Source organism: Cetorhinus maximus, chromosome 5 (genome assembly GCF_964194155.1).
Source record: "Cetorhinus maximus chromosome 5, sCetMax3.hap1.1, whole genome shotgun sequence".
Classification (NCBI taxonomy): Eukaryota; Metazoa; Chordata; class Chondrichthyes; order Lamniformes; family Cetorhinidae; genus Cetorhinus; species Cetorhinus maximus.
This window is the reverse complement of record NC_135883.1, coordinates 39,216,184-39,243,338: the sequence shown is the minus strand read 5'-3', so window position 1 is coordinate 39,243,338 and position 27,155 is coordinate 39,216,184. Positions and strand designations below refer to the sequence as shown.

Here is a 27,155-nt window from a genome sequence, read left to right as displayed (position 1 = left end):
ATACTGAACACTGAATTAGGAAATTCAGCAAATTAGGAAATAATTCGGTCTGCTGGAGTGATTTAAGTTTAGCCTTCTCTGTTCCAACGGAAATAGCTCCAGTATCTAAATTCCCACCTCATAAATATTGCTACTGAGTCTTTTATTAAAGCCTATATCAAAATATACAGAACCAGAACTTGCAGCTTCAACTATATTGACAATTATTGTATTATGTTTTCCATAAAATAATATCTTGAACTGAATGGATAATTTTAAGGAGAATGACTGGGAATCAACTCATGATACAAGCAGTTGAGCAGTGTCTTGATTACAATTGTAATAATAGACATGTTACACTAAAATAATCTTGTATTCATGTTTTTCAATATTTCAATCTGTTTCTGTATAATTGAAATAGTTTTGTTGAGGAATCTTTTGCTTAGAAATTAGAATGGGATCTTCAAACATCTAGGGCTGGATTTTACCCTTTGTGGCAGGAATTGCGAGTCGGGCAATTTCCCAATGTCACGATCCTGCCTTCCGAGTGGCCATGCCCACCCAAGCTATTTTAATGGCTAGGTGGTGGGGACGGCGTAGAGTTGGCACCACCTCCTCCCACAGCAGGCCCAAGGCGGGAACAGAAACGGGCAGATCCTGAGGCATGCAGGTTAGAAGGCCTGCTTAGAAAGTTCACAGGGACATTGACCTAGTTCTGAATATGAGTGTTAGGCATTCTAGCCCTCACACCTCACCTATCTCCACGCCGCTTCCTTACTCCCCATGCCCCTCAATTTCCCCATGCCCTTTTGATACCCCCATGCTCCCTCCATACCTTCATGCCCCCTCCATATTCCCACACCTCCATGCCCCCTCCACACGCCACCCCCCCTCCCCCATGCCCACTCACCCAGTGTCCAGTATGGACAGAAATCATGAGCCCAGTAACAACATCGGCAATCTTTGAGATTTTCATGAAACAGTCAAAATAAGCCAACAAACATTGAAAACTCTCCTCCAAAAACCTTAATTGTCTCATGAGCTCATAAAACTGTCAATGAAACAGCCACTCCACTTGAAAAAGTCAATCCCCTTAAGTGTTCATAAAACTGTCAAGATAAACAAACAGCCACTCAGAAACATAGGCTGGGATTTTCTGCTCCTGTTTGCATCAGGCATCATGGCGGCCTGGAATGGAAAATCTCAGGACATCGCAAAAACCTGTTTTACATCATCGTAAAAACAGTTCACGATCATCAGCTCCTTCTGCTGATGGTCGGTCGCGTTTCCCGCTCCTGAACGTTGGGATCATAATTTCCATTAATTTGCATCTAATTATAATGCTGGTCACCAAAATCATCCCCCCACGCTGGATCATGAGGCCATGCTGACATGTTTCACAATGGTACATAAACGACATGCACCTGGCGACCTACACTTTGCTCCTCCATTCAAGGACTGTTCGCCTACCTTGGTCTTGGGCAGCACTCGTGTGACTCATTGTCAGACTTCGATGGCAGTGCCACATCGCTTTCGGAGGGCTATCTCGAAAGTGCGATCCCACCAGTCCAGTGGTAAGGTGGAGGTATCTTCTCAGTGGCTGCAGGACAAGGGCTGGCTTGACGAAGGGGGAAGTGGCCTCAGGCAAGTTCAGAGGCTCCAGGATGAGGGCTGGCTTGGCAAAGGGTTGCCGGGGGAAATGCCAGGATGTCTGGGAGAGGTGGGTATATGTTTAACAGTACAAGTGACCTCATGATGTTGAGGGCTGAGGTGGACATGGGGCATAGGCCCCTGCACCTCAGAATGTCCATAGGCTAACTAAGGGATATGCACCACAAGAGCAATGGGATCAAGGGATACAGGGGGGATGTGAGAGGTCTATGAGGGAGGGTAATCTTAACATTCAGTTCCTCAGTGACGGTGGGGGTGGGAGGGGTTTCTGTTCTCACACAGGGAGGGTCCAAGCTGCTCTGGCAGCAAGAGTTCACCGCCACCACCATCTTGCTACCATCTGTGATTGTGCAGATGAGAGGTATCATGAGACCAAACTCTGCTGCTGGGGGCTCTGCAAGTGCCTTGGATGCCAGCTGACTGCATTGGGGAGGTGGCGGGAGGTGGGGGGTGGCGATTAAAGGGCCATCAAACTGAACTGTGCATTCCCACATGAGCGGGTAGGCACAGCTGAGAGATGTTAGTAGTCTCTCAATGACACTGCAAGAAATCAGCAAACTGAAGCAACAATGTGCATTCATGCAGCACTAATCGCGCAAACTGGCACTAATTGATCTCCTGGGTTTAACCCCTTTCTAGCAGCATGGGTATTTCCCCACAGCGATGATGAAGTTAAGCGCAATTGAGCAACCTGATAAGCTTTTGAGGCGTGTTGCATTATTGGTGCTGGACGGTTCCAAGAAGATGAGTGTCAGGTCACCCTCAACATCTTGCATAGCCTGTATAGAAATTGACGGTCCCATATACTCCTGACACTGTAGTCTTATAGTGCTGTGTATAAGGATGACAGTGCCTGGGCTAAAAGCAGCACATCCAGGCACCTGGCCAAAGCAGTCTCATCTCATGATTTGCGGGAGGGTGGGGGTTCACCTAAGTATGCACACCGCATTGTAGATCATTTATGTGGCGAGCATTTGGCGACACAGGAACCAAGGCCATTAACGCACAGTCGCTCATGAGTCATTGACACAAAAATTAGTATTGCAGATGAGTCCTGACTCCTGTGTGTTTCTCATTTATACTGCAGAGAGGAGGCCACCAGGAAGATGGAGCCTGCATTCATTGCTGCCTGCATAATTGCAGACAGAAATGAGAGAAGAAGGAGACAATTGCAAAGGAGGAGGCTGGTTTGCCAAAGGCAGGGTCAAAACATTGAAGACCAAGGCCCAATGGTGACTCCTTCAGATGCAGAGGTTCAGGGAAACAGTAACATCGTGCATAACACCTAGGGTGTACCGACGTCTACAGATGAGTGAGAACCAATACCACTGATGCCTCCACATGTCCAGGGATCTCGTAACTCATTTGCCACATTCTGCACGCATTGGCTCCGCGTGGACTCAGACGACATCCTTTGCCAGTGGCTGCGAAAGCAACAGCCACACTCAAATTCTTCACCCACTGGCTCCTTCCAGGGCTCAACTGGGGATCTCTGCGGGTTCTCCCAGGCATCCACACACAAATGCAAACATGAGATTACAGAAGCCCTTTTTGCCAAAGCCCACAATTGCATTAACTTCAACAGAGATCAAGCACGCCAGGACGCCAGAGCACTGGCCTTCGCTGAGATTTCTGGGTTTCCACAGGTGCAGGCTGCCTTCAGCTGCACTCATGTGGCTATCAAAGCTCCCAGGCACTGCAATACATAAACAGGAAAGGCTTCCACTTCATAAATGTGCAGCTGGTGTGTGACCATAACAAGCAAATCCTACAAGCTTGCGCCAGATATTCAGAAAGCACCCATGACTCATATATCTTGAGTAGATCGCAAATCCTGGAGATCTTCAAAAGACCACATAGAATTCAGGTCTGGCTCCTCATGGACAAAAGGTATCCGCAAAGGATGTGGTTGATGATGCCCATGCTGCAATCACAGCCTCCTGCAGGGAGAAGGTACAACAAGGCTCATGTCACTACCTGGACATTGGTGGAGTACAACATAGGGATGCTGAAGATGCGATCCAATGCCTGAAAAGATCTGGTGGAGCACACCAGTACACTACCCAGAGAGTGTCACAGATCATCATAGCTTGCTGCATGCTATGCAACGTGGCGCTGCAAAGGGGGGACGACTTTCTTGATGACGAGATGGAGGAGCTGCACATCTCCTTGATGAGAAGGACCTCGAAGGAGATGACAGTGATGAGTTTGAGGAAGCCGTTGCTGCAAATAAAAAGGCCATAGCACAGCCAGACAAGGGAGGCATGCACAGGAGGGCCTCATAGTTGCAAGATTCCAGGAGGAGGATAATGAGGTGGAGTGAGCGTCCTGTTGGAAAAGTGATCTGCCTGAGGGGCCGATATGAAGTGAGGCATTGCGATTCCTACCGTCTCAACTCTGCACTTCAAAATGAGCCCCAACAGGCTCCCCTTGGCGTTATCCTCCGAATGTTGATGAAGGCTTGGAAGCATGCTTCGTCGCTGAAGTGAGGCGCTGTCTGGACGAGGGTGCCTTGCCAACAAAGGTCCAAAGGTGCTGAACCATCAAGCATCTCTGCAGGATTCCATTCACAACAGCAGCCGACATGATGCAGGAGCCGATACACTATCGTGAGTGGCCTCGTAGGTGGCAGCCTTCAATTGGACAGCGGTCCTCAAGGCGATCCACATCCAGCAACGTGACTACGCATTGAGTTATGTCGATGGTACAACTGATGGGTGAGACTGGGGCCAATGCAACTGAGAAGGTTTGGCAGATCTCAATCCATGCACACATGACTCAGTCCTCTGTGTCACCATCTTCTCAATCCCATTGACATCCACTTACTCAGGGATGATGGCATTCATGATGTCTTGTCAGCTTACTATGGATGTGGACTACGTGAGGCTGTCGGCATTCAAACAATTTCATGCCAGCCATTAACATACCTCCTCTTCCACACACTCATTCTGCACTCATGGGTAACGCTGGCCCTAGCAATTTGAAGGATCTCTGATATCATGAAGCTCTCAGGGTGATGCATAGTTTCCAATATAGAGCAGACCGAAGCTTCAGTTTTATATTCATCATTCCCATTTTTCCCATCCACATCATCTGAAGGTACGGCTGGCGGCTCCCAATCATGCTCAACGGATCCATTGCCCACCAAATGTGACTATTTCCATGCAGCACTAGTGACCACAGTAAGTGGTCAGGTGAGGGGATGCACAGTACTGCATCCATATATTAAAACTATAGCTGTGTGGACCCAACATATACATACTCCCACGATGACAAATGCTCAGGCCTGTAGATTCCAGCGCAAGTTTGGCTGAGAGGGCCAGAGTCTCGTACACTTAAGTTGAAAAGCTGCTCGCACTTATTGCACAGCTTATTAGATGTAGTCAGGAAGTCACAAGTGCGGCTGCCAGACAGGTTTGCTCAGTCCCTTACAATATCGGGTCATGGCATGGAAACCCTGGCAGATGACAAAGTGCATGGAGTTCCAGGACATATCACCTTTCTCCATGTGTTAACACTTCTGTCCTTCCACACTACACCTTCACATTTCAAGCATGCATACAACTTGGGAGAACACCTCTGCCTCTATCATCCACGGGCGGGATGAGAGGGGTGAGTGGGGTCGTGAGTGGTATCTGTTAGATATTTAATTGTGAAAGTTACTGACACTTGTCTGTGTGAGCAGGAATACTTCAAAACTCTTCACAGCTGCTTGGACAGGAGTAACAGCTTTCAGGTCAGGACTCTACAGTAAAGATCATTTTTGGAGCCTGCAGGTTTCAGGAAGCCTTCCCTTAGCCTGGGAATGGGAGTTGTGCTATCCACTGGAGGCACCTCCTCTGAGGAGGAAGGGAGGGCCAGGAGGGGGAGGAGGCCAGGAGTCCACATTCAGTCTCCAGGGGAGCCACCATTGGGAGGAGAAGTGCAGAGACAAGGGGCGCAGGGCCAACAGGAAGTCCAAAGTGGAAGGGGCCGCAGAAGACCCCACTATCCGGCTGCCAGGGTATACAGGCGGCAAAGCAGCTACCTCAAGATGTCTGAGGTGCAATGCAGAGGGAGGCTCTGTCTCTCAAGGGAGGCAGTCACCTCCGTCTGTCAGATGATAGCCCCTGAGATCTGCGCCAACTGTGTGGGTGGACACCCCATGCCAGTTGCGCTGAAGGTCACGGCTGCCCTCAACTTATTTGCCTCCAGCTCTTTCCAGGGGTCAGTGGGTGATCTTTGCGGAGTATCCCAGTCAGCTATCCACACTTGTGTCAAGCAGGTGACAGACACTCTGTTCAGGCATGCATTGACTTTCATCTACTACCGTTGGGACGAGGCCAGCCAGACAGAGCGAGCCAGAGGCTTCTCAGCGATTGCTGGCTTCCCCCGCATCCAGGGTGCAATCGATTGCACACATGGCCATCAAGGTGCCAGCGGGTGAGCCCGGTGCCTTCGTCAACAGGAAGGGATTCCACTCCTTGAACGTGCAGATAGTGTGTGATCATAAGATGCAGATTCTGCAAGTCTATGCAAGGTACCCAGGCAGCTCCCACGACGCTTACATACTCAGACACTCCCTGTTGCCGAGGCTCTTCAGTGCTCCAGCACGGCTGGATGGATAGCTGCTGGGTGACGAGAGCTACCCTCTCAAAAGTTGGCTCATGACGCCTCTCCGCCATCCAAGAACAGAGGCTGAGCAGTGGTACAATGGGAGCCATGCCTCCACAAGGGCTGTGGTAGAGAGAACCATCGGTCTTTTCAAGATGCGCTTTCGATGCCTGGACCATTCAGGGGGCGTACTCCAATACCCCCCAGATCGTGTGTCGCTGATGGTGGTTACATGCTGCGCTCTCCACAATCTTTTACTGGAAAGGGGCGACGCAGTGGACAAAGAAGATGTAGACGCAGTTGCTCCAGCTGCATACGATGAGTCCAGCAGTGAGTCAGAGATATGTATGCACAGGAGAACGCTGAGGGGGTAGATGCTAACCCAAGCATACTCCAGGGAGGCAGGGACACCCGGGAGGCTTTAATCCAAAGAATCTTCAGCTAGCCCACCACAGATGGACCTCCAACATATGCCAGGGCTGCAGGCTCCATATTTGATACCTGAGTGCAAAATCTGCCTGGATAGGAACATTAACTAAGGGCCTTGTCAATAAAGCTCAATGTCAAACAACTCACTCATAACATCATGGGTTCCCGTCCACCTGCAGAAGTAAGGAATCACCCTGAGCCATGCTTACATATCAAAATTTAATGACATAACAAAATGAAGTTCAGATAAAAAAAAGGTGTTGCACATCACTCCAAGTGGTCATGAACTAATAGTGGGGCAACATAAAAGCACTAGTGAGAAACCCATGGTGTGCCTAAAGTGCCTTAAATTTACGCTTACGGGTGTCACGTCTAGGTACTCCCCCCTTGCTGGCACTGGCATCTTAGACAGCCTACTCACGTGCTGTCCTGTTGGCCTCAATGACCTTAGCGGCCGTCCTCTGGCCCATGGAGCATTTGATGGCCCTGCCTGGGAGAGAGTGGCCAGTTCCACAGCTGGCATCTCCCCAGTCGCCGCAGCCTCATCGGATGCCACGGTCACTGGCAGAGGGGTGGAGGAGCTGCTGCCCTCATCTGGAGAGCCCTGGGCGCATGGCACCTCTCCAGGTCCATCGCCTGCTGTTCGAATGGAGTCATGATGGCCAACTGGGCCTGGCCTCCACCAGTCTGCATCCACTTGGCGGAATTATGTGCAGTCTTCTCCAGAAAAGGAGAGGAGAGCATTGATTAGTCCAGCCTGTACCTGGATTCCTATCGCATCCCTGCCAACCCAACCAGAGTGGGGCATTGCAGGACTCTCGTGCTTCATCACTTTACAGCTGCCGCACACTCAAACAAAGAATCCAGGGCTGACTCCTTCTTGCCCAAAATGCTGCCTCCATCACATTTGGCAGCACACGGTCTAACCTTGCAAATCAAGGAGGCACAAGCACATGGAACGCAAAGGCCAGCAGATCGCAGTTCCAGCACTATGTCTAGGTGCAGATCCTCGAGTTTGCCCCCAAATCTATACTCTGGGTGTCAGTGTCACACATGCTGCAGGTGCAGAACCCATCTCAGCACAACCGTCTCAGGGTGAACTAGGCATGGGCAATATCTGCTGGCCCACCTACCGAGGGAAACATGCCATGAAGGATTCAATGATATAACTGCTCTCAGAGTTGTTGGGGGAGGGAGGCGGCGCCTTGGGGGGAAAGGCTGCATTAAGTGATTTCTGCCAACATGGTACTTACCCTTCCTGAGCGCAGGAAGTCGTTGAATCTCTTGCGGCACTGGACCCATGTGCGTCGCACCACATCATGGGAGATTACTGTCTCGGCCACCTCCTCCCAGGCACGTATGGTCAAATGGGGCAGCCTCCACCTCCCATCCCTCGGAGGCAGGACCTCCTGCCGTGCTGTCACCTCCTCCAGGAGGACAGCTAGACACTCATCCAAAAAACAAGGGGCACACTGCCCCGCCGCCCTCCCCTCCGGCCTGGCTTGCCCCGCTGCCCTACCCTCCGGCCTCGCCTGCTCCGCTGGCCTACCCTCAGGACTGGCCTGCTCACCAGAATGCCATTGAGAGCAGCCTTGCAAAGGTTGCCAGCGCTTCATTTAAACAGGCCGCCGGGTCACCATTGGATCCAGCGGTCAGTACACTTCCGCCGCCGGCCGCCCACTGCCACTATCCTCGGGAGTTGCGCATTACGCTGAGCAGACCTTAATTGGCCCGCCCGCATAAAATGGTGGCACGGACCCGATCACGGGCGGCGATCGGGCATGCACCCACCCGTGCCTGCTCCCACTCGGCCCGCCCGACATGGGAAAAATTACCCCCTATGTCACACAGACAACACTGCGAAGGAGATGACCCTGAAAAGCATTTGAACTTCCACGAGAACAGATAACATGATGGGCACCTCATCACTGCTGTTGGAAATTATATGAAAATGGCCAACACTGTGGTGACATGCAACCAGATTACACAAACGAATGCCCTTGATCATGACATCCGCAATAAGTGGGGGGAGGGACCATGGTGTGTCACCTGAATGACTGCAACACAGCTCTTAATAAAAAGGAGGCAAACACAAAAGGAAATGTGGAATGGGCCATATTCTATTTACAGTTGTGCACATTATATACATCTTGTGAACATCCAAGCCACCGTTATGCTCCTAATATTTCTTAGTTTTCTTAACCCTAATGCTAGGTTTTGGCGTACCCCCGACATCCACAGCAGAGGTGGAGGCAGCCTGCTGACTGCTACACCCAAGGCCATCCAGGTCTTGGGGACATCCTCTGGAGGGGCAAGATGTGGAGGGCCCCAGCCTGTTTTAGGGTGTCCTGCTGTGGGCCAGGTGCACCCTCCTTGGCCTGTGGAACTGGAGCTGATGGGGTCACAGGAAGAGGGAATTTGGATCGGCTGGACATTCCCGGTGTCACCTGGGTGGATGGCGTCAGGGTGTCTAGCTGCTGGACCTTCTCCCTTTGGGTGCCCAAGGGTCCTTGGCTGATTCCTTGAGGAGAAGGGGAAGCTGGAGTGAGGTCAAACTGCCCCAAACCCCTCTTGCATTCACACGGTTGGAGGCCAGCTATGGCTTCAGCAATGGATCGCAGCTCGCGCAGCATTGCAGGACCGATGTCCTGGACCAAAGTCTCCATGGCGACTATCATCCTGCCAATGTCAACCTCAGTGCATTGGCATGATGGCGCGATCATCTCGGACTGAAGGTAGACAGACTCCTCCATCATCCCATGCAATCTGAGGAGTGTAGCTGACATCCCTTCCTGATGTTCCCGTGATTATCTTTGCAGCTCCAGCAACTGATTGAGGACCTAGTCCGGAGGCTCAGACTCTGCAGATGCATTGCCTCCAGCAGTCCTCAGAGTGCCAGCAATGTTGAATGTCCCTGCCTCCGCCTGCTGTGGACCAGTTTGGGTGCTGTAATGACCGGATTGTGATCCCCAACCTGCTCTACATCCAGGTCCCACAAAGGTGTGTGTCAGTGTGCTGGTGGAGGGTATGGGGGAGTGCTGTGATATGTCTTCTATGGTGCTGTCCTCAGGGACCTCATCCGAGGAGCTCTCGATGCTAGTGCCGGAGTCCAGGTTGCCTGGGGGTGTCAGGCTCATGGCAGATGTGCCTAGGAGAGAAAATGGAGATTATTAGCACATGGCTGCCACGTAACACACAGAACATTGGACTCAGAGTAGCATTGTTACAGGGAGATCTGGTGCAAGATGCCCACGTGGGTGCTTGCCACCAACTTCACTGTCGCTGCAGGAACAGTCAACATCATCCCTGGCCAGCGCGATAGCTGTTTTCAAAGTCACTCAGACCCTTGATGTCCGCCACAGCACTGCCCCCCCCATCCCTCCTCCCCCCACACCGCCACCCCTCCCAGTCTGGGACCTCTCCCTTTTATTGTGCACGATCTTGTCCTGCATGGAGACAAATGGAGAGTTTGTAAGCAAGATGCATGGCAGGACAGTTGAGAAGGATGTCTGGCATTTGAGGTTAGTTAGTGGAGCCATTGTCGGAATGAGGACAAGATGAGCAGAGGGGATGGGGCCAGATGGAGATGTGAGGATGTGTGTGAGAGAGTGAGTGGTGATGTCCATTGAGCTGGGAATGAGTGAGATCCCTGTGGATACGTGATGGACTTGTGAGTGTGAGAGTTGAGAGTGATGAGATGGTTGACTTACCCTGGCGGAAGAGATGAGATTATTCGTCCTCTTTCAGCACTGAATAGCCGACCTCTTCTGGGCTGTGTTTGCACTCAACGCTGCTGCTACTACTTCCCAAGCTGAAATCATCATGTTGCTGCCCTTCCTGCAGCCAGAGCGGAGGTAGAGAACATCGCGGAGGGCTTCCATGGCGCCCAGCAGGTGCTCAAGTGAAGCATCGCTAAATCTGAGGCCAGCACTCTTCTTTGTCTGTGGGGCCATCTCTTCAGTGGAGTGCTCCTGCACTGCAAGCATTGTGAAATGTGCAAGCTGTGCCCATTTAAATATGGCACCCACATTGAGGAAGCAGTGAGGTCACATTGGGGATGATGAACTAGCGGCCGCCAGCCAGCGATCCAGCAGGTTTCATGGGAATGCATTATTAATGAAGTGTGTTGGGGACAATACGACATGAAAATCTGCCATTGCAGCTGGCAGGATCAGTGCCAATTTCCCTCCCTACTACCGCACTTAGTGCAATTCTGGGATGATTCTGGCCATAATCCTATTAGCTACTCATAGACTGTCAATCAAAACAAAGCTCACAGTCTCCTTGATAACTATGTCAAAAAGCCCTATTGATCTGAATCCATTAGTGGGGAGCTCAGCCAAGCATTCATATTTGTATTCTATTACACAACTGAACAAAAGCTTTTGACGTAGTATAGATGGCCATCTATTGCATTGCTTTGAAAGCTAAACAGGTGGCTGGACTGTTGATCAATTAAAGACTAAAGCACAAGGACTAAATGACACGTTAAGATCTTAATCTCAATATTGTTGAATGCGGAAGAGAACTTTATCCAATGGATTAAGTACTCTAATGCACCTGAACACTTTCACAATACTGTTCAGCTTAATGATCACTTACCTTTTAAGAGCAAAGCTTTATCCTCAATCACTGCATTAAAAATATACTTAAATTATCATACAGCATCTAATTAAGACATGTGAACAACTTTTAAACTTAGCTGTAAAAAAAATTCCCGACTCCAGAACAGGCTTCCCCCATGGTTCACGAACCCTCTGTCCTGACGTGGTTCAGACAGGCCAACTCGCTGAAAATTTCAAGCTCAAGGAAATACAAAATTGTGGTAGACAGCAACATGGCAGTCCCAACATCCGTTTTGCCACACTTCTAGCATTGGTCAAAATGGTAGCCGATGGAAATTAGGCAATTTACCCTGCCCCTCTTTCCGCCCCTTCCCATCCAATGCAGGTTTGTCTTGCGTCAGGATGGCCCCTGGCATAAATTATTCTTAGCATCATATACATAGTTTAGTGTGTGAAATGTACAAAAAACTGAATTAATCTGTAATCATGTTGTAAACTAGGAAATAATTTGGTCTTTTGTGTGATTTAATTAAAAGGAGTAAGTTTAATTTATAAAATCATCTTTTAATTGTGTTAGGGTGAACGAGGAGTTCCGGGATTTCATGGACTACCTGGAGTACAAGGTCCAACGGTAAGTAGTGGAGAAAATTTCTTAATCCTTTTATGTTGGAGGACACTAATTTAATATTTTTATATCTGTAATGTTACAAAAAGTTATATTGCACAATGGCAGCATAACCAATCACGTATAACTTATCTTGCCTCTTGTGCTTGGTCTGATTAAGGCAATACTAAAATTATTGGCTTCAGAAATTGAGGTTTGGCCTGATAACGAAGTATACTTTCTATTATTGTCAGAGATGACGCATTTAAGAAATGGGAACAGAAATAAGTATGGTTCCTTGCGCCAGCCCTGCCATTCAATATGATCATGGCTGATCTTCAAATTCAATTCTACTTTCCCACCTGATCCCCATATTCCTGGATTCTCTCAGATTCCAAGAATCTATCGATCTTCGCCATGTATATACACAATGACTGAGCATCCACAGTTCTCTGGGCTAGAGAATTCCAAGGATTGGCATCTCACCTATGAAATCTCATGGTTTCAGGTCAAACAACAGTTCAAATAATCTCGGTTCACAAGTTACTACCCCCACCTCATCTACTAGCCAGTCAATAGTCCTCCATCTTGAACATCATTTGGAGGTAACAGTTCTGTGTAGGTGAACTTCAAAATCCAATTCCAAGAGTGGGATGGATCCCACCCCCACACCTGCCCATGGCCCAACCCCACACCCTCTGTGCGGGCCCGACCCGACCCCAACCCCCCGAGGTCCAAACCCCAGCAAACTCGATTCCACCTCCAGGCCTGACCCCTCCACAGCCCCAGTGTTCCGACCACCCCCACCACATCCCCCGATGCTCAGCTGCCGTCCCATCCCCCTCAGGCCCAAAACTCACCCATTCCAAGGCCCGACACCCGCACCACCCTGAGTCCAACACCCCCAGGCCTGACAACCCTCCCCCCTCCCCCCCTCACCCCCCCGCCTGAGATCAGACCCGGCCCCGGAGGCCTGACCCCCCAAAGGCCCAACTCCCCCACCCACGGACCAACCCCCCATACCCAAATCCTATCCACTTAGCTTAGACTCTCACCTTCTCCCTGACCTGTCAATTTCAATGGACATTTAAACTTACCTAGTTTACGGCAGCTAGTGCCGTAAAAATGAGCATGTCCTACTTCACTTCTGGATTTCGTGCTGGGCTTTGGGGATGAGCTGCACTGTCTGGACCTCACCCAGCCTGGGTCGGAAGGTTGGGCGAGACAGGATCAGAAGAAAAATCACAGAAGTAATTGGGCACGGAGTGGCAATCTGACGCTGATTTAAAAGTCAGTTAAAATTTATAGTCAGAAGGGAGAGGCAGTGAATACAAATACATACTGTAGTGGAAGAAGAGCACTAATTATATCGGCAAGGGAAATATGCATTGGAACTTTCAACTTTGGGATGGGCAAAGAGCAGGAGAAAAGAAAGAGGCAGCCAACACATCTCCTTAGCTGTCCATGATCACCTCAATCGACTACAGTTTTACTAAGCACAACCCGAAATCCCTATTCTGCAACAGCCATACACCTTAATTTCCTTCAGTTACTGACCATCAAAACATCCTCTTAGCCTCAATACTGAAATAAAAGCCACCACAAAGCAGCCATTCCAAACCAATTGTATTCAACAAACTATTCCAATTCCATACAAAGCTAAATGAATCACCAACACAAAAGCAAAAACAGCAAATCTGAAAATCTGAAATAAAATCGGAAAATACTGGAAATACTGGCAGGTCTGAGAAGAGAGAAAACAGAGTTAACTGTTCAGGTCACCAACGTTTGCCAGCCCCATGCCCTCCATGAAGGTGAGGGCCTGCAGCATTAATCCCTCTACAGATGTGTTGATAATCCTGCTGAGCTAAATGCAGTAGTGAGGTTTGGAACTCAGCCATTTATTCACAATGAGATTCCAATGCACAACTGAATAAATGAGCACTCCAGAGCTCAATACATTAGAGTCTTTCAAGTTGCCTGACCATATGGCCAGCCATCTGTTCCTTTTTTTTTTCAATGGTTCACCAGATGAAGTTTCAAACAAAGAAATCGTGCATCTGTTCAGCTTTTTTTCAAAGGTCCAACAGATATCTGGACTTGAAATCAATGTAAAAATCAAAGCACAGTGTCCAGATGACCCATATAAATTAGATTATCAGTACTGTTGAATGTGTAAGAGCACTTTATCTGCTTGATAAAGTAGTCTAATATATGTGGGCACTTACATGATGCTAATCAATTTAATGGCCATTTAGTTTTAAGGACAGAGCCCTCTGATCAATTGCTGCATTAAAAACATACTTAAATTATCATGCACCACTACATTATGGCATTTGAAGTTGGCAAGAGCTTTACACTTACCTGTCAAAAGGTTCTCAACTCCATAACAGGTTTCCCCTATGGTTCATGAACTGATTACCTGATGTGTTTCACACAGGCTTCATGAACCTATCTGCCTCATTGAAGATTGCCATCCCTGGGAAATTCACAATTCAGGCAGACATTTAAAATGCTGAGCAACCGACATGACTTTGAGTGAATCGGGTCACCGCCCACCACGATTTCAGCATTGGTCAAAATAGTGGCCAGCAGGAATTGATCGAAAAATTTGAAATTAAGGTCCCCCACTCCACCTCCATTTTCAGCTGCCCAATGCAGGTTTGCCTAGCGTCAGGATAGCAAAATCAGCCCTTCAGGCTCAGTAGAGCAGACTTCTTTCACTTTCAGTAACATAGATTCACAGCACATTATCACCAATCTGTTATCTCACAAGGGTTAAATGCACTGTCCTGCTTATTGTGGCACTAAACTGTAATTATCTGTACCCTAATTGGGTGTCCTCTCACTGGTAAAAATTCTGCTGGCTTTTATCAGAAACTACCATAGTACTATATGTAAACAATATTGGAAATATATCAATGATATCTAAAATTCAGAAACCAATGGACACAGACAGAAGGGATAGTTACCAAAGGGAAGAGCTACACGCTGATGTTCATGCAACAGGAGGGATGAGGATTAACAAGTCTTAGTTTCGTCAACCAAAAATCACAACACATAACATAAAAAAGTAAATTCAAATTATAGTTTTCTATATAGCCAAAGTAACGCAGATGTACAGAGATACCTAACAAGAATTATGAAAGCTGTTCTCTTTGAGGCCAAAATGCCAGGTCTGCCCCTTCTTCTTAGCCTTTGCCACAAATCATAATTTACTGAAATGACAGTAATTCCAAGTGTTATAGGTATACAGTTACCATAATATGCAGATCCACTAAACATGGTATCATTCAGAGACAATCTAACATTAGTAGGCATTTTTTCCACCCTCCCCACACTAGCTAGTAATGCAATACAATTGTATTCCAAATTAAGCTAGAAACGGACATAACCAGTTCCAAACAAGAATGGTGAACCTAATGTCAATTATATGGGTATGAGGGGAGAGCTGGCTAATGTTGATGTAAATTGATAAAAGGTATAATGGTAAATAAACAGTGGGAAACATTTAAAGAAGCAATTAAAATACTTAACAAAAATACACTCCATTAAAAAACAAAACTCAGCAAGAAAGATCCATCTATGCCTTACTAAAGAAAGTAAGGACAGCATTAGATTAAAGAGGCTTATAGTGGTCCAAAGAATGGTAGTAAGCCTGAGGAGTCGAGTGCTTTAGAAACCAGCAAAGGGTGACCGTAAAGTTGATAAAAAAGGAAAAGAAAATAGAATATGAGAGCAAACTAGCCAGGATTATAACAACAGGTTGTAAGAGCCATTTCAACTATATAAAAACGAGGCAAGTAGCTAAAATAAACATTGTTTCCTTAAAGGCAGAGGCAGGAGAAATTATCATAGGGAACAAGGAAATGGCAGAGATTTTGAACAGGTATTTGGGGCAGAAATTTCCCCCCATTTGTGGGGGCGGGCGTGAACCCAATCGGCGCCCCCGATCGGGGCAGCACCGCTATTTTACGTGGGCGGGCCAATTTAGGCCCGCCCAGCGTGACGCTCGCCCGGAAGCGCTGAGCACTCCCTGTGTAGGGGGGGGGGTGGATTCCCTGAATCGGGACCTGCGCTCATTCGTGCCTGTGCACGAAAGAGCACAGAAATCTCCCTGAGGCACCTCTGTGCCTCAGGGAGATTTGTTTAAGTTTTAAACATCTAAACAAAGAAATTAAAAACTTTTAAAACATGTCCCCTCATGTGACAGTGTCACATGAGCTGGGACATGTCAATAATTTCTTTTTTAAATTTTCATTGAATTTTTAAACACTTTATGAAACCTGATCTCGCCCGTGGATGAGGTTCCATGAAAAATGCAAATGCCGCCTGGGCTCTTCATCTGCCTGCCAACCTTAAGGTTGGACAAGCAGCTCATTTAATTATTTCAATTAGTTTTTAACAGGTCTTAATAGGCTTTTGACAGTTTGGCAGGCATGCAGCCGAGTCGGTTGCGCACCCATCAAACTGAAAATCTAAATGACGCGCAGTGACATCGGGACACCTGCCCAACGTCACCGCGCATCATTTTACGCGTCGGCGAGCGGGCCCTGCCCCCACTCGCTGACACAAAAATTCTACCCTTGGCGTCTGTCTTCATAGCAGAAGACACAAATAACATAGCAGAAATAGAGGATAACCAAAGGGCTAATAAGAAGGAGGAATTGAAAGTAATTAATATCAGCAGGAAAAAGAATTAGATAAACTTAAGAGACTTAAAACCAACAAATTCCCAGGACTTGATGTTCTTAAATAGGTAGCTACAGGAATAGTGGATGCACTAGTTCTGATTTTGCAAAACTCACTGGATTGTGGAATGACCCCCAACAGATTAGAAGTTAGAAAATGTAAGACTGCTACTCCAGAAAGGAGGGAGCGGGAAAGCAGGGAACTACAGGCCAGTTAATCTGACATCGGTTTTTGGGAAAATGTTGGAATCAAGTATTAAGGGAGTCATATTAAGGGAGCACTTAGAAAAGCATAGCAAGATCAGACAAAGTCAACAAGGTTTCACAAAAGAGAAATTGTGTTTAATAAATATATTAGTTTTTGAGGACGTAACTAGTAGGGTAGATAAGGGGGGAACCATTCGTTGTATAATTTATTGGATTTTCAAAAGACATTTAATAAGTTGCAACACAAAAGGCTATACACAAGATATAAGGCCGCATGGAATTAAGGATAACATATTAGTTTGGACAGAGGATTGGTTCATAGATGGAGAACAGAGGGCAGGGATAAACAGGGCATTTTCAAATTGACAGGCTGTAAGTGGTGGAGTAATGCAAGGATCAGTGCTGGGACCTCAGATATTTACAATCTGTATTGATGACTAAGATGAAAAGACCAAAAGTAATGTGTCTAGGTTTGCTGGCAATACAAACGTAGGTCGAAATATAATCAGTGTGGAGGACACAAAGAGGCTGCAAAGGGATATTGACAGGTTAAGGAAGTGGGCGACAAGGTGACAGAAGAAGTATAAAATGGGTAAGTGTGAAGTTATTCACTTTGGTAGTAAGAACAGAAAGCAGAATATTTTTTAAAAGGCATGAAACCTTTAAATGTTGATGTTCAGAGAGACTTGGGTAAAGTCGTACAAGGAACACTGAAAGTTAGCATGCAAGTACAGCAAGCAATTTGGAAAGCAAATGGCATGTTGGCATTTTGCAAGGGTGTTGCAGTACAAGAATAAGGAAATCTTGCTACAGTTGTGCAGGGTTTTGGTGAGACTACTCCTGGGGTAATGTGTGTAATTTTGGTCTCCATATTTTGGAAGGATATATTTGCATTGGAGACAACACAGCAAAGTTCACTAGATTGGTTCCTGGGATGAGAGGGTTGTCCTATGATGAAAGGCTAAGTAAATTGGACCTATAGTATCTGGAGGTTAGAAGAATGAGAGATGATCTCATTGAACCATAGATGTGGTTTGACATGGTAGACACTGAGTGATGGTATCCTCTGGTTGGGGAACCTAGAACCCGGGGGCGAGGGGTGTGGGATGCACAGGCTCAGGATAAAAGGTCAATCGTTTAGGACTGAGATAAGGAGAAATTTCTTCACTCAAAAGGGTGTGAATCTTCAGATATCTTTACCTTAGAGAACTGAGGATACTTAAGGCTGTGATAGACAGGTTTTTGGTTTTTCATGGAATCAAAGGCTATAGGGAGCAGGCAGTAAAATGGAATTGAGGCAGAAAAATTGCCATGATCATATTGAAGGCGGAACAGGTTCAAGGGACCATATGGTCGACTCCTGCTCATATTTCTTATGTTCTTAAGTAAGACTGAATTATTTTTCCAAATATATTCAGTTACTGTAGCTGTAATGTCTTACAGTGTTAGCTACCAATAAATAATTACACAAACATCTTCTAGAAATGAATAAACATTCCAGGATATTTACTAGCTGCATTCTGTTTATTAATGATGGCCTGTTGTTGTAGTTGAAAACATTTATGTCCTTTGAATTCTACATATAATTACATATTTAACCAGAGTGGAATAGAAGCTTTTGTCAAAAAAATACATACACTGCAGACCTGAAGAAGCCTATTTAATGATGCTCTACAAAGGAACAAATCCTGTTGAGTGATCTTATAATTTTACTATTGAGGGCTGTTATTTGATGATAAGATGTATTTCTCGTTTGAATACTACACATTTTATTTGCATTTTAGGGTTCTAAAGGATTCAAAGGGGAACCAGGCCTACGTGGTTTTGAGGGTAAAAAGGTACATGTGAAATCATTCAAAATTTTATAAAATTTTATTGCTTTAAATATATAAAATTAAATATTTAAAAACTGATACTAATTCAATTTTTTGTACTAGGGTACAAAAGGTAACAAAGGTTCTCATGGTTATCCTGGATTACGTGGACCTCCTGTAAGTTTAAACAAACTAATGTTTGGTGTTGAAATTTATCAGCGTAAAGTGTACAGAATAGCACAATTACAGTAATATTTCTTTTTACATCATAGGGCCCTCAAGGTGAAAGTGGAAAAAATGGCTTACCTGGAATTCCTGGCACAAAGGTTTGTGAAGTTTGTAAATGGTTTTTATCCCTGTACTGTAACTGAATATTACTGAAAAGAGGGACATGTTGCCAAAGCTTTTCATCTTGCACTTATCAGGACAAACACAAGAATGCCAAATTTCAAATGATCACAACAATTTATACCACAGGAGAAAAGGGGTGCTGATTGGTTGGCAAGTTAACCCCGAATGGCTGTGGTGTTGCCCTGAAGAAAGTAATGGATAACTATAGGATCTCCATGCTTCTGGGTAATTCAAAAAAGGCACAAGGTTTCAACATATTCCTTTTGTCTGCAGAGAATGGGTCCCTGCCTATGAATGTATGTTGTTTCTAGTAAATGTAAATGATCCACATTATGAACTCAACTGATTATTTTAAATTGGTTGCTAGTGTACCTATTAGCACACTCAGGACTGTTCAAGTGTGCCAATGTAGAATCACATCTAACAGTGGACGTTTTGTTTGGGGTTTTTCAAGTGTGGTATGGTTGAGTATGATTTGTATTCTGCCAATTACAAATAGCTGGAAGAACAAAGAGCAGTAAAATAAATGTTTTATTAACCAATCACCATAGTGAAATTTTTTTTTAATATAATGTCAGGTGAAATTGGCCTGGATTTTGCCATTGTACTGACAGTGACAGCAACTTCTGGCATTAGAACTTGCACGTTAAATATGGAAACCCAGAAGTTGCTATCCGTGATTCTCTGCTCCTCCACAGGGTGTAGTGTTAAAGTTCGCATAGATGGAAATGTTCTGAAATCTCTTGAATTAATATGAAATTCCACTTTTATGCTATTAGTCTTACTGTAAAAATCTTTGAATAAGTTATACCCTGTTGAATGAGTTATAACTGGGTTTTTAATGGCACACTAAGCTCAAAATTATTGATAAACAACCTTTCTGGCCCGGGGAAAAAAACATTCTTATATTTGTAGAATGATCACCACAAATTTCTTAAATAATACAAAATTCCTTTTTAAAGTAAGATATTTCAGCTTCTACCTTAATCCCATGTGTATGTCCCAATCTTCTTTTTACTGTCTGTAAAATGATTAAAAAATGGATATAATCAGTAGTTTTTATTTCCCTGTTCGCTGTCAGTACAAATTCTTCAATCCTCGTTTGGTAGTCCAGAACTTGAGCACTGCTGAAAAAAAGAGACATGTTGAAGCTTTTCATTTTGCCCTCATCGGGACACTTGCAAGAATATTAATATAAGGGAAAAATAACAATTTATACTGTATGTGAAGAGAGTGCTGATTGGTTGGCAAGTGGACTCTGATTGGTAGAGGCGTTGCCATGGAGCATGAACCAGTGATGGTGACTGACAGTTAACTGCCAAGTATTGTTTGAAATTTAAACCAGACAGCTTGATCCTGATTGGTCAAGGCATTGTCCTGAGGAATTAGTCACTTATTTTGTTTAACTGAAACAGGCACAATGTGCTTACATGTTCTTTCAGTCTGCAAACAGGATCCTGAGTATTAATATATGTAGCTTCCAATACATGCAAATGTGTCACACTACAAGCCTGACTGACAATCTTAAATTGGTTGTCAGTGTAATTATTAGTACATTGAGGATTATTTAGCAAATGTTGTCCAATCACAGAATCACATCTAATGTTGGACACTGTGTTTTGAGTTTTGTAAGCACAGGCTGGTTGGGTACAGTCTGTACCTTGCCCGCTGTGAACTGCGACTGGGAAATGCTGTTTGATATGATCTGCCAGACTTTGGGTCATACGGCCTACGTACTTAGCATTACACTGGCACTGAAACTTATATACCACATTACTCAATTGTGTGATAGGCAGAACATCTTTTTGGCTTGACTGCAGCATCCTCTTAGTGGTGAATACCACTCGTGTTGCAACTGCATAGTAGCAGCATGAAACAACTAGCTTCACATGTTGCTCAACTTTTTGAGATACGTTGCCTTTCCAGGGTAACCTGAGGTAGACTGGGCACTTTTCAGGGCTGAAAGTGATGGTCTTAGTCCCGTTCATGAGTGTGCATAATATACAGCGCAAAATGAACTGATCAGGGTAGCCATTAACCTACAGGATGCCTTTAATGCACCCTATTTCAGCATCAAGCTTGTATTATGAGCAAATGGCTCGGGCCCTATTTACAAGGTTGCCGATAAGACTAATCTTATAGCATGTGGAATGCGTATATTGACCATTGAAGGTAGGCTGTGGTAGAGAATCCCCTGGCAGATTTCTCAACTAGTACATCAAAGAAGGGGAGTTCATTTGACTGCTCCTTTTCAAAGGTGAATTGGGTGCAGAAAGACTAGGCGCCACACTAGTGCCAGGCAATGACCATATCCAACAAGAGAAAAACTAACCATCTTCCCTTGGCATTCAACATTATTACCATTGCTGAATCCCTCACCATCAACCTCGTGGAGTTTACCATTGATTAGAAACTTAATCAGACCAGCCATATAAATACTGTATCTGCAAGAGCACGTCTGAGGCTGGAAATTCTGCAGTGAGTAACACACCTCCTGACTCCTCAAAGCCTGCCTACCAGCTACAAGTTAGGCGTGTGATAGAATATTCTCCACTTGCCTGGATCAGTGCAGCTTCAACAGCACTCAAGAAGCTCGACATCATCCAGGTCAAAGCAGCCCACTTGATCAGCACCCCATCCACCATCTTAAACCTCCCAGCACCAGTGCACAATGGCAGCAGTATGTATCATCTACAAGATGCACTGCAGGAAATTGCCAAGTCTCCTTCATTAGCACTTTCCAAACCTACAACCTCTACTACCTAGAAAAACAAGGGCTGCAGACACATGAGAACACCACCACCTGCAAGTTCCACTCCAAGTCACACACCATCCTAACTTGGAACTATACCACCATTCCTTCACTGTTCGCTGGGTTAAAAACCTTGAACATTCTCCCTAATAATACTGTGGGTGTTATTGTGAAAATGTTTAATTTCATGATGCATATGATTTAGGAGCATAACTTTAGTTTGGAATTTGAGTTTTTAAAAGTAAGATAATGAAGGCGCCTGGTGGGAAGCTAGTAAATAGACCTGAAGTAGTTGCCATTCAAAGGTGACCTGTATTTATTTAACAGGGTCAGAGTTAGAAGTGGGAAAACATTAAACAATGGATAGCCTCTTTCTAATTCTTGGTGGAGAAGAAATGTCTACAGTTGTTTCCATAAAGGGGTTAAATTATTCATGTAATTTCCCAAATCAAAGAAAAGTTGGAAAGCAACTGTAAACAAGGGAAGTTCTTTTCAGATGAAAGGACAGGTTTAGAAATTAAAGTTAATTAGTTAAAATCTCTAAATGGGACACCCCAAGTTGACATTGCCATGGGGATAGGTTCCAAGAAAGTACCCTTTTTGGGTTTAACTGTTTGATTTTTCACAGAAAACAAACAGTTTACACCTGGAGCTGGAATGGCTTGGAAACAGGCAGAGAGAGAAAGCTGCAAGCATCTGTAGACCACTGAGCAAAAAGGCAGTGAAGCCCATGCTTGATCTGGGATGTTCACAATTCTGAATTGCTTAAGGAGAGTTGGAAGGTCGCTTAGACAAATGCTACTGGAAGGACCCCAAGACATCTCATACCTCAGAGAATATAGGAACATTGAGGAGAATCAAAGTGAATCCCTGAGAGCTGTGGCACACCTTGGTTTGTCCCATGGAAAGTAAAGGAACTCTCAAGATCCTGGAAAGTATAGGGAAACTTGGGTGGAAATAACAGTAGAACGGGAAGTAACCCATTGAAATTTTAGGGCTTAAGGAACAAGTGTTTACGAAATATAGTGTTAAGCTAGTTTTACTTGATTTGTTTAATTCTTGTACAATTAGTTTTTGTTTAAAATGTGAAACGTTGTAGCATAATTCTTTCAGTTAATAACTGGGAGTTCAAATTTCTTTTTAAAAGTTAATGGTCTCCCTCAAGATCATAACAATATACCGACACCACATGTATTGCTGCAGTTCATGAAGGTGGCTCACCAGCACCTTCTCAAGGACAGTTAGGGATGGGCAACAATGCTGGCCTCACCTGCAATGCCCAGATGAACGAATAGAAAGAAGCAGCAGGTAGCCATATAAGGTCAGTTAAAGGCCAATTAAAGCCAATTATTAGAGACTGACTGGAAAATTCCAGTTGTTCTTCAGGACCGCATGGCTTCAAGAGCAGGGCAGCTGCTTAGAAATGACCTGCTGGTAGCAGCCTGGGAGTCAGTGGACCATGCAGTCTCTAAAGACACCTCTCCCCCCCACCTACCTGATCACAGCTGCGGCCACAGGCTGCCCTGAGAAGGGGTTTACACTCCAGCTTGGCAGCTGTAGCTATTTTTTATTTCAGGTTTGTTCAAGTTGCTGAGAATGTGCTTCAAGATGGAGGTGCCCTCTCTCCCTTACCTGCAAGAAAAGTTGCAGCTCTTTAAATGCTGGATGGCCTCCTATCGGCCCTCCAGCTTTGACAGCCTGCTCGCCATCCTTAATTGGATGGCAAGCATGCCTTCTGGTCACTAATTGGGAAAATCACCGTTAAGTGACTGCTGCCGACACAGTGAATGATCAGGATCCCCATGTGAGCGCAAAGTCAGGACCCTGACCAGAAATGCAAAATCTTGCCCCGCATGTCAGGCTCTTTTAGCCTTGCCTATATTGGCCTAGTTGGCAAAGATAATGGGCCAAGTTTTGTTATAGCAGAGCATCTAATGGTAGTTATCTGCCTATAGTTAGACTTGCCCTTGCACATTTAACTTTTTGCATGGAAAATTGCTGAAAGTAAGAGCTGAACATTTGGGACTTGATTGAACAGACTGAAGGATTGCGAAATAAACTGCAACTCCTTAACGAATGAGATTGAAGGATTGAGAAGTAAACAAAGGGGTGTAGATTAGAGCTAATGCCTGAAGTAGTGAGAATCAACAATTGTAATAGTTAATTTTCAGTGCCAGAGAGTTTGATTATCAATAATTAACACTTTTCATGTTATTAAAAGGCTACTTACTCTTGACAAGTCTTAACTTTCTGTGGTGAGTTTAGTTCATAACTACTACACTAACAAAACAGCTTAATACCATTCAACGCATTTCAATGGTGAAGCAAAGAGTGAGATGTCATTTTTGTGAAACTAACAGGGGAAACAGCATAAATTGAACAGCAACTTACATCTGCCCCTCTGCTTACGTTGCTTTACTATTTGTGTATAAATAATGGCCTTAGCCATTTTGACAGCACAATCTGATCCAATATGTGATGGAATGTTAAACGATACGGGCTCGAGGATCCCAGGTTTGGTTGTCAATCTGAATTAATTTAGCAGATCTCGGGTTGTAAAGCAGCTGGCTTGTTATAATATTATTGACAATTGCTGATATAATATACCATTCTCAAAACAAATAGCTACTGCAGATGAACAGAAAATGGATGTGCAGTAAAAAGCTGCAATGAGTATAGCTTGCTACTCATACAGCTTACATTATTTGTTTAATACTCCCACTTTATTTATTTATTTATTTAGCCAAAGTAGCAAATGGTTTGAATTATATTGCTAAATGTCCAGTAAAATTTTAAAAATATCTCTGTGTTCCTCATTATTTTAGGGAGAACCTGGAATGGTCGGTCTCCCAGGATTGGATGGAATAACAGGACTACCTGTAAGTACTTTTAGGACATACTAATTAGAAATCCAGCTCATATGTACCTTATACTGTTTCTTTCCTCAGGTGCCATGGGCGTGAAATTGACCTTCAGCTGTAGCATAAACTGGGCAATAATAATCAACCTGTTTTAAATGCCATCTAATTTTCATGCTGTCTATAGAGTGAGCTGCCAGTCTATTATTGCCCATTTTGACACAACCATCAGAAACCAATTTCAACATCCCCCACCCACCCCGATCCCATAAGCCTCAATTACAAAAATTACTTTGAAGTGCATTGACTGTTGCCATGTAAGTGATTATGTTAGTTATTTTGTATTCAGAAAGATGAACAGTAAGTTAATCTACTTCTGGAGCTGCTGATTGATGAAACATATTGGTCAGAACATTGGGTAATTTCCCAATTCTTCTTCCAAATATTGCTGAAGGATTTTTAGTGTCTACTTTAGATTTCCAGAGCAGGCAGACTGCATTAATCAATGCATTAAAAGTTACACAAAGAAGAATTTGAATTTCGGCTTATGATTTCATGACCCAAGATCACCACTGATTCAGAAGAAGAAGAAAATAGCTGCAATTGAAAAATTTGGCCCCCAAAACATTGGTTAAAAAAACTTGAAAAGAAGTAGAATCTCATGTAGCAGGAATGGAATCTGGTTTTTCATTGGTTAGAAACTAGAGACTTTGTTAGTGGCATTTATTAATGAGTGAAGGAGAAGTAATTGCAGTCAAGCTGTACTGTCGATCAAAACTTATCATGGTAGAACACAAGAATTAGGATTAGGCGGAGGCCATTCAGCCCCTCAAGCCTGTTACACCACTCAATAAGATCATGGCTGATCTGATTGTGGTCTCAACTCCATTTTCCTGTCTGCCCCTCATAACACTCAACTCTCTTGTCGATCAAAAATCTGTCTAATTCAGCTTTGAATATATTCAATGACCCAGCCTCCACTGCTTTCTGGGGAAGTGAATTCCACAGACTAACAACCCTCTGAGAGAAAAGATTTCTCCTCATCTCAGTCTTAAATGGAAGAGCCCTAATTTTTAAATAATTATAACAAGACAATCACCTTCAATAGCTATTCTTCCCACTCCCATACCTCTAGTGTCCCCCAAGGATCTATCATTGTCCCCCTCCTTTTGCTCATTGATTATTCTTTTTTTATTGATTATTATATAATTAATATTATTCAAGTTAATTATAGAGAAAACCAAACAATTGTCTTGGTCCTTGCCATAAATTCCGTTCCCTCGCTAATGACTCCATCGCTCTCCCTGGCAACTCTCTGAGGCCTAACTAAACTGTTTGTAACTTGGTGTCATGTTTGACCTTCAGATGAGCTTCCGACAACATGTGCACACCATCACTAAGACCGCCTATTTCCACTTCTATCACACTGCCTGATTCTGCACAGCCCACCTGGTCATGAAACACTCATGTCTTTATTACTTCTAGACTTGACTATTCCAGTGCACTTCAGGCAGCCTTCGTGAACTTGATGTCATGCAAAACTCTGCTTCCTGTGTCCTAAATCTCACCAAGTCCAGTCTTGCCTCTGCTGGCTGACCTACATTAGCTCCCAGTTAAGCAATGTCTCGATTATAAAATTCTCATCTCATGTTTTCAAATCTCTCCATGGCCTCATCCCTCCTTTTCTCTGTAACCTCCTCCAGCCACCAAGGCCCAGGAGAGGGGGGGATACACACAACACCAGGGCTAATACTGTAGGGGGACCCAAGCTCCTAACTTCAAATGGACACAATGAAGGCAACACTCACGCGCCTGATAACAAGGCAGGATTGCAGTGCGCAGCTGCCTGAATCTACGCAGGTGTGAGAGGGACATAATTCTGGCTGGGCAGTGCGAGATACTTGTTAACTCTCACCTTCGTATCTGCAATCCCAAACATGAGTCATTTTAAGAGTATCTCTTCTGGCATTATAGAGTGGAAATCGTAGACTTGGTGCATTCTTGCTGTGCTGTATGATAACTGGTTGTACATTTTAACAGTTTCAGAGGGGTGGTGGGGGTGGATGGGTGGCTGGTTGGGGTGATGGTGTTGGTGACAAAAACCACAGCAAAGCGGGTGAATTATCCCTCAGCTCAGTCCAAAGGGATTCCATCTGGACTCTTTTTGTATTTAAATTCGATGTTTTATTGTAATATTAGGATTGACATCTATCCCAGTGACTAGTTCTCCTTACTTTACTACTGAATCCAGAATCAGATGCACATTGCCAACAGGCACTCATGGCATTCAAGGTGTATCTTGGGCAGCCACCACATCAAGGGAGGCAGAAGAAACAGCCAACAACTCTTTCCACTTATGGGGCCACCAGTAATGATTTTTTTTTTATTGGCAGGCACTTAACCGGATTACACTCTTGTTTGGGTTGACAGATGGCAGGGGGAATCCAGGCTAAGATACTTCTGAAAGTTGGGAGGTTGGCTTACCTCCATGCAGTGACAATCTGGTTACCTTATCTATTGTAATTTACATTTTATATACTTCAATGTTGCATTCTCTTTAATCTTTTCTTTCCAGACTGTAAAGCATAAGACTCTTTAATCTTTCCTCATAGCTTTTTCACTCTGACTTGGTCCAACAGTG

The 27,155-nt window shown here is 44.8% G+C and overlaps 1 protein-coding gene across 1 annotated transcript in view; it reads left to right on the top strand.

Annotated features, from left to right (window-relative positions):
* LOC144680613 (uncharacterized) overlaps window positions 1-27,155 on the top strand; it is a 447,610-nt gene that overhangs the window by 208,191 nt on the left and 212,264 nt on the right. The window contains exons 14-18 of the mRNA XM_078541787.1: window positions 11,815-11,868; window positions 18,524-18,577; window positions 18,677-18,730; window positions 18,826-18,879; window positions 24,482-24,535. Coding sequence (XP_078397913.1) covers window positions 11,815-11,868; window positions 18,524-18,577; window positions 18,677-18,730; window positions 18,826-18,879; window positions 24,482-24,535 — 270 coding nt within the window. The remainder of the gene's footprint in view (window positions 1-11,814; window positions 11,869-18,523; window positions 18,578-18,676; window positions 18,731-18,825; window positions 18,880-24,481; window positions 24,536-27,155) is intronic.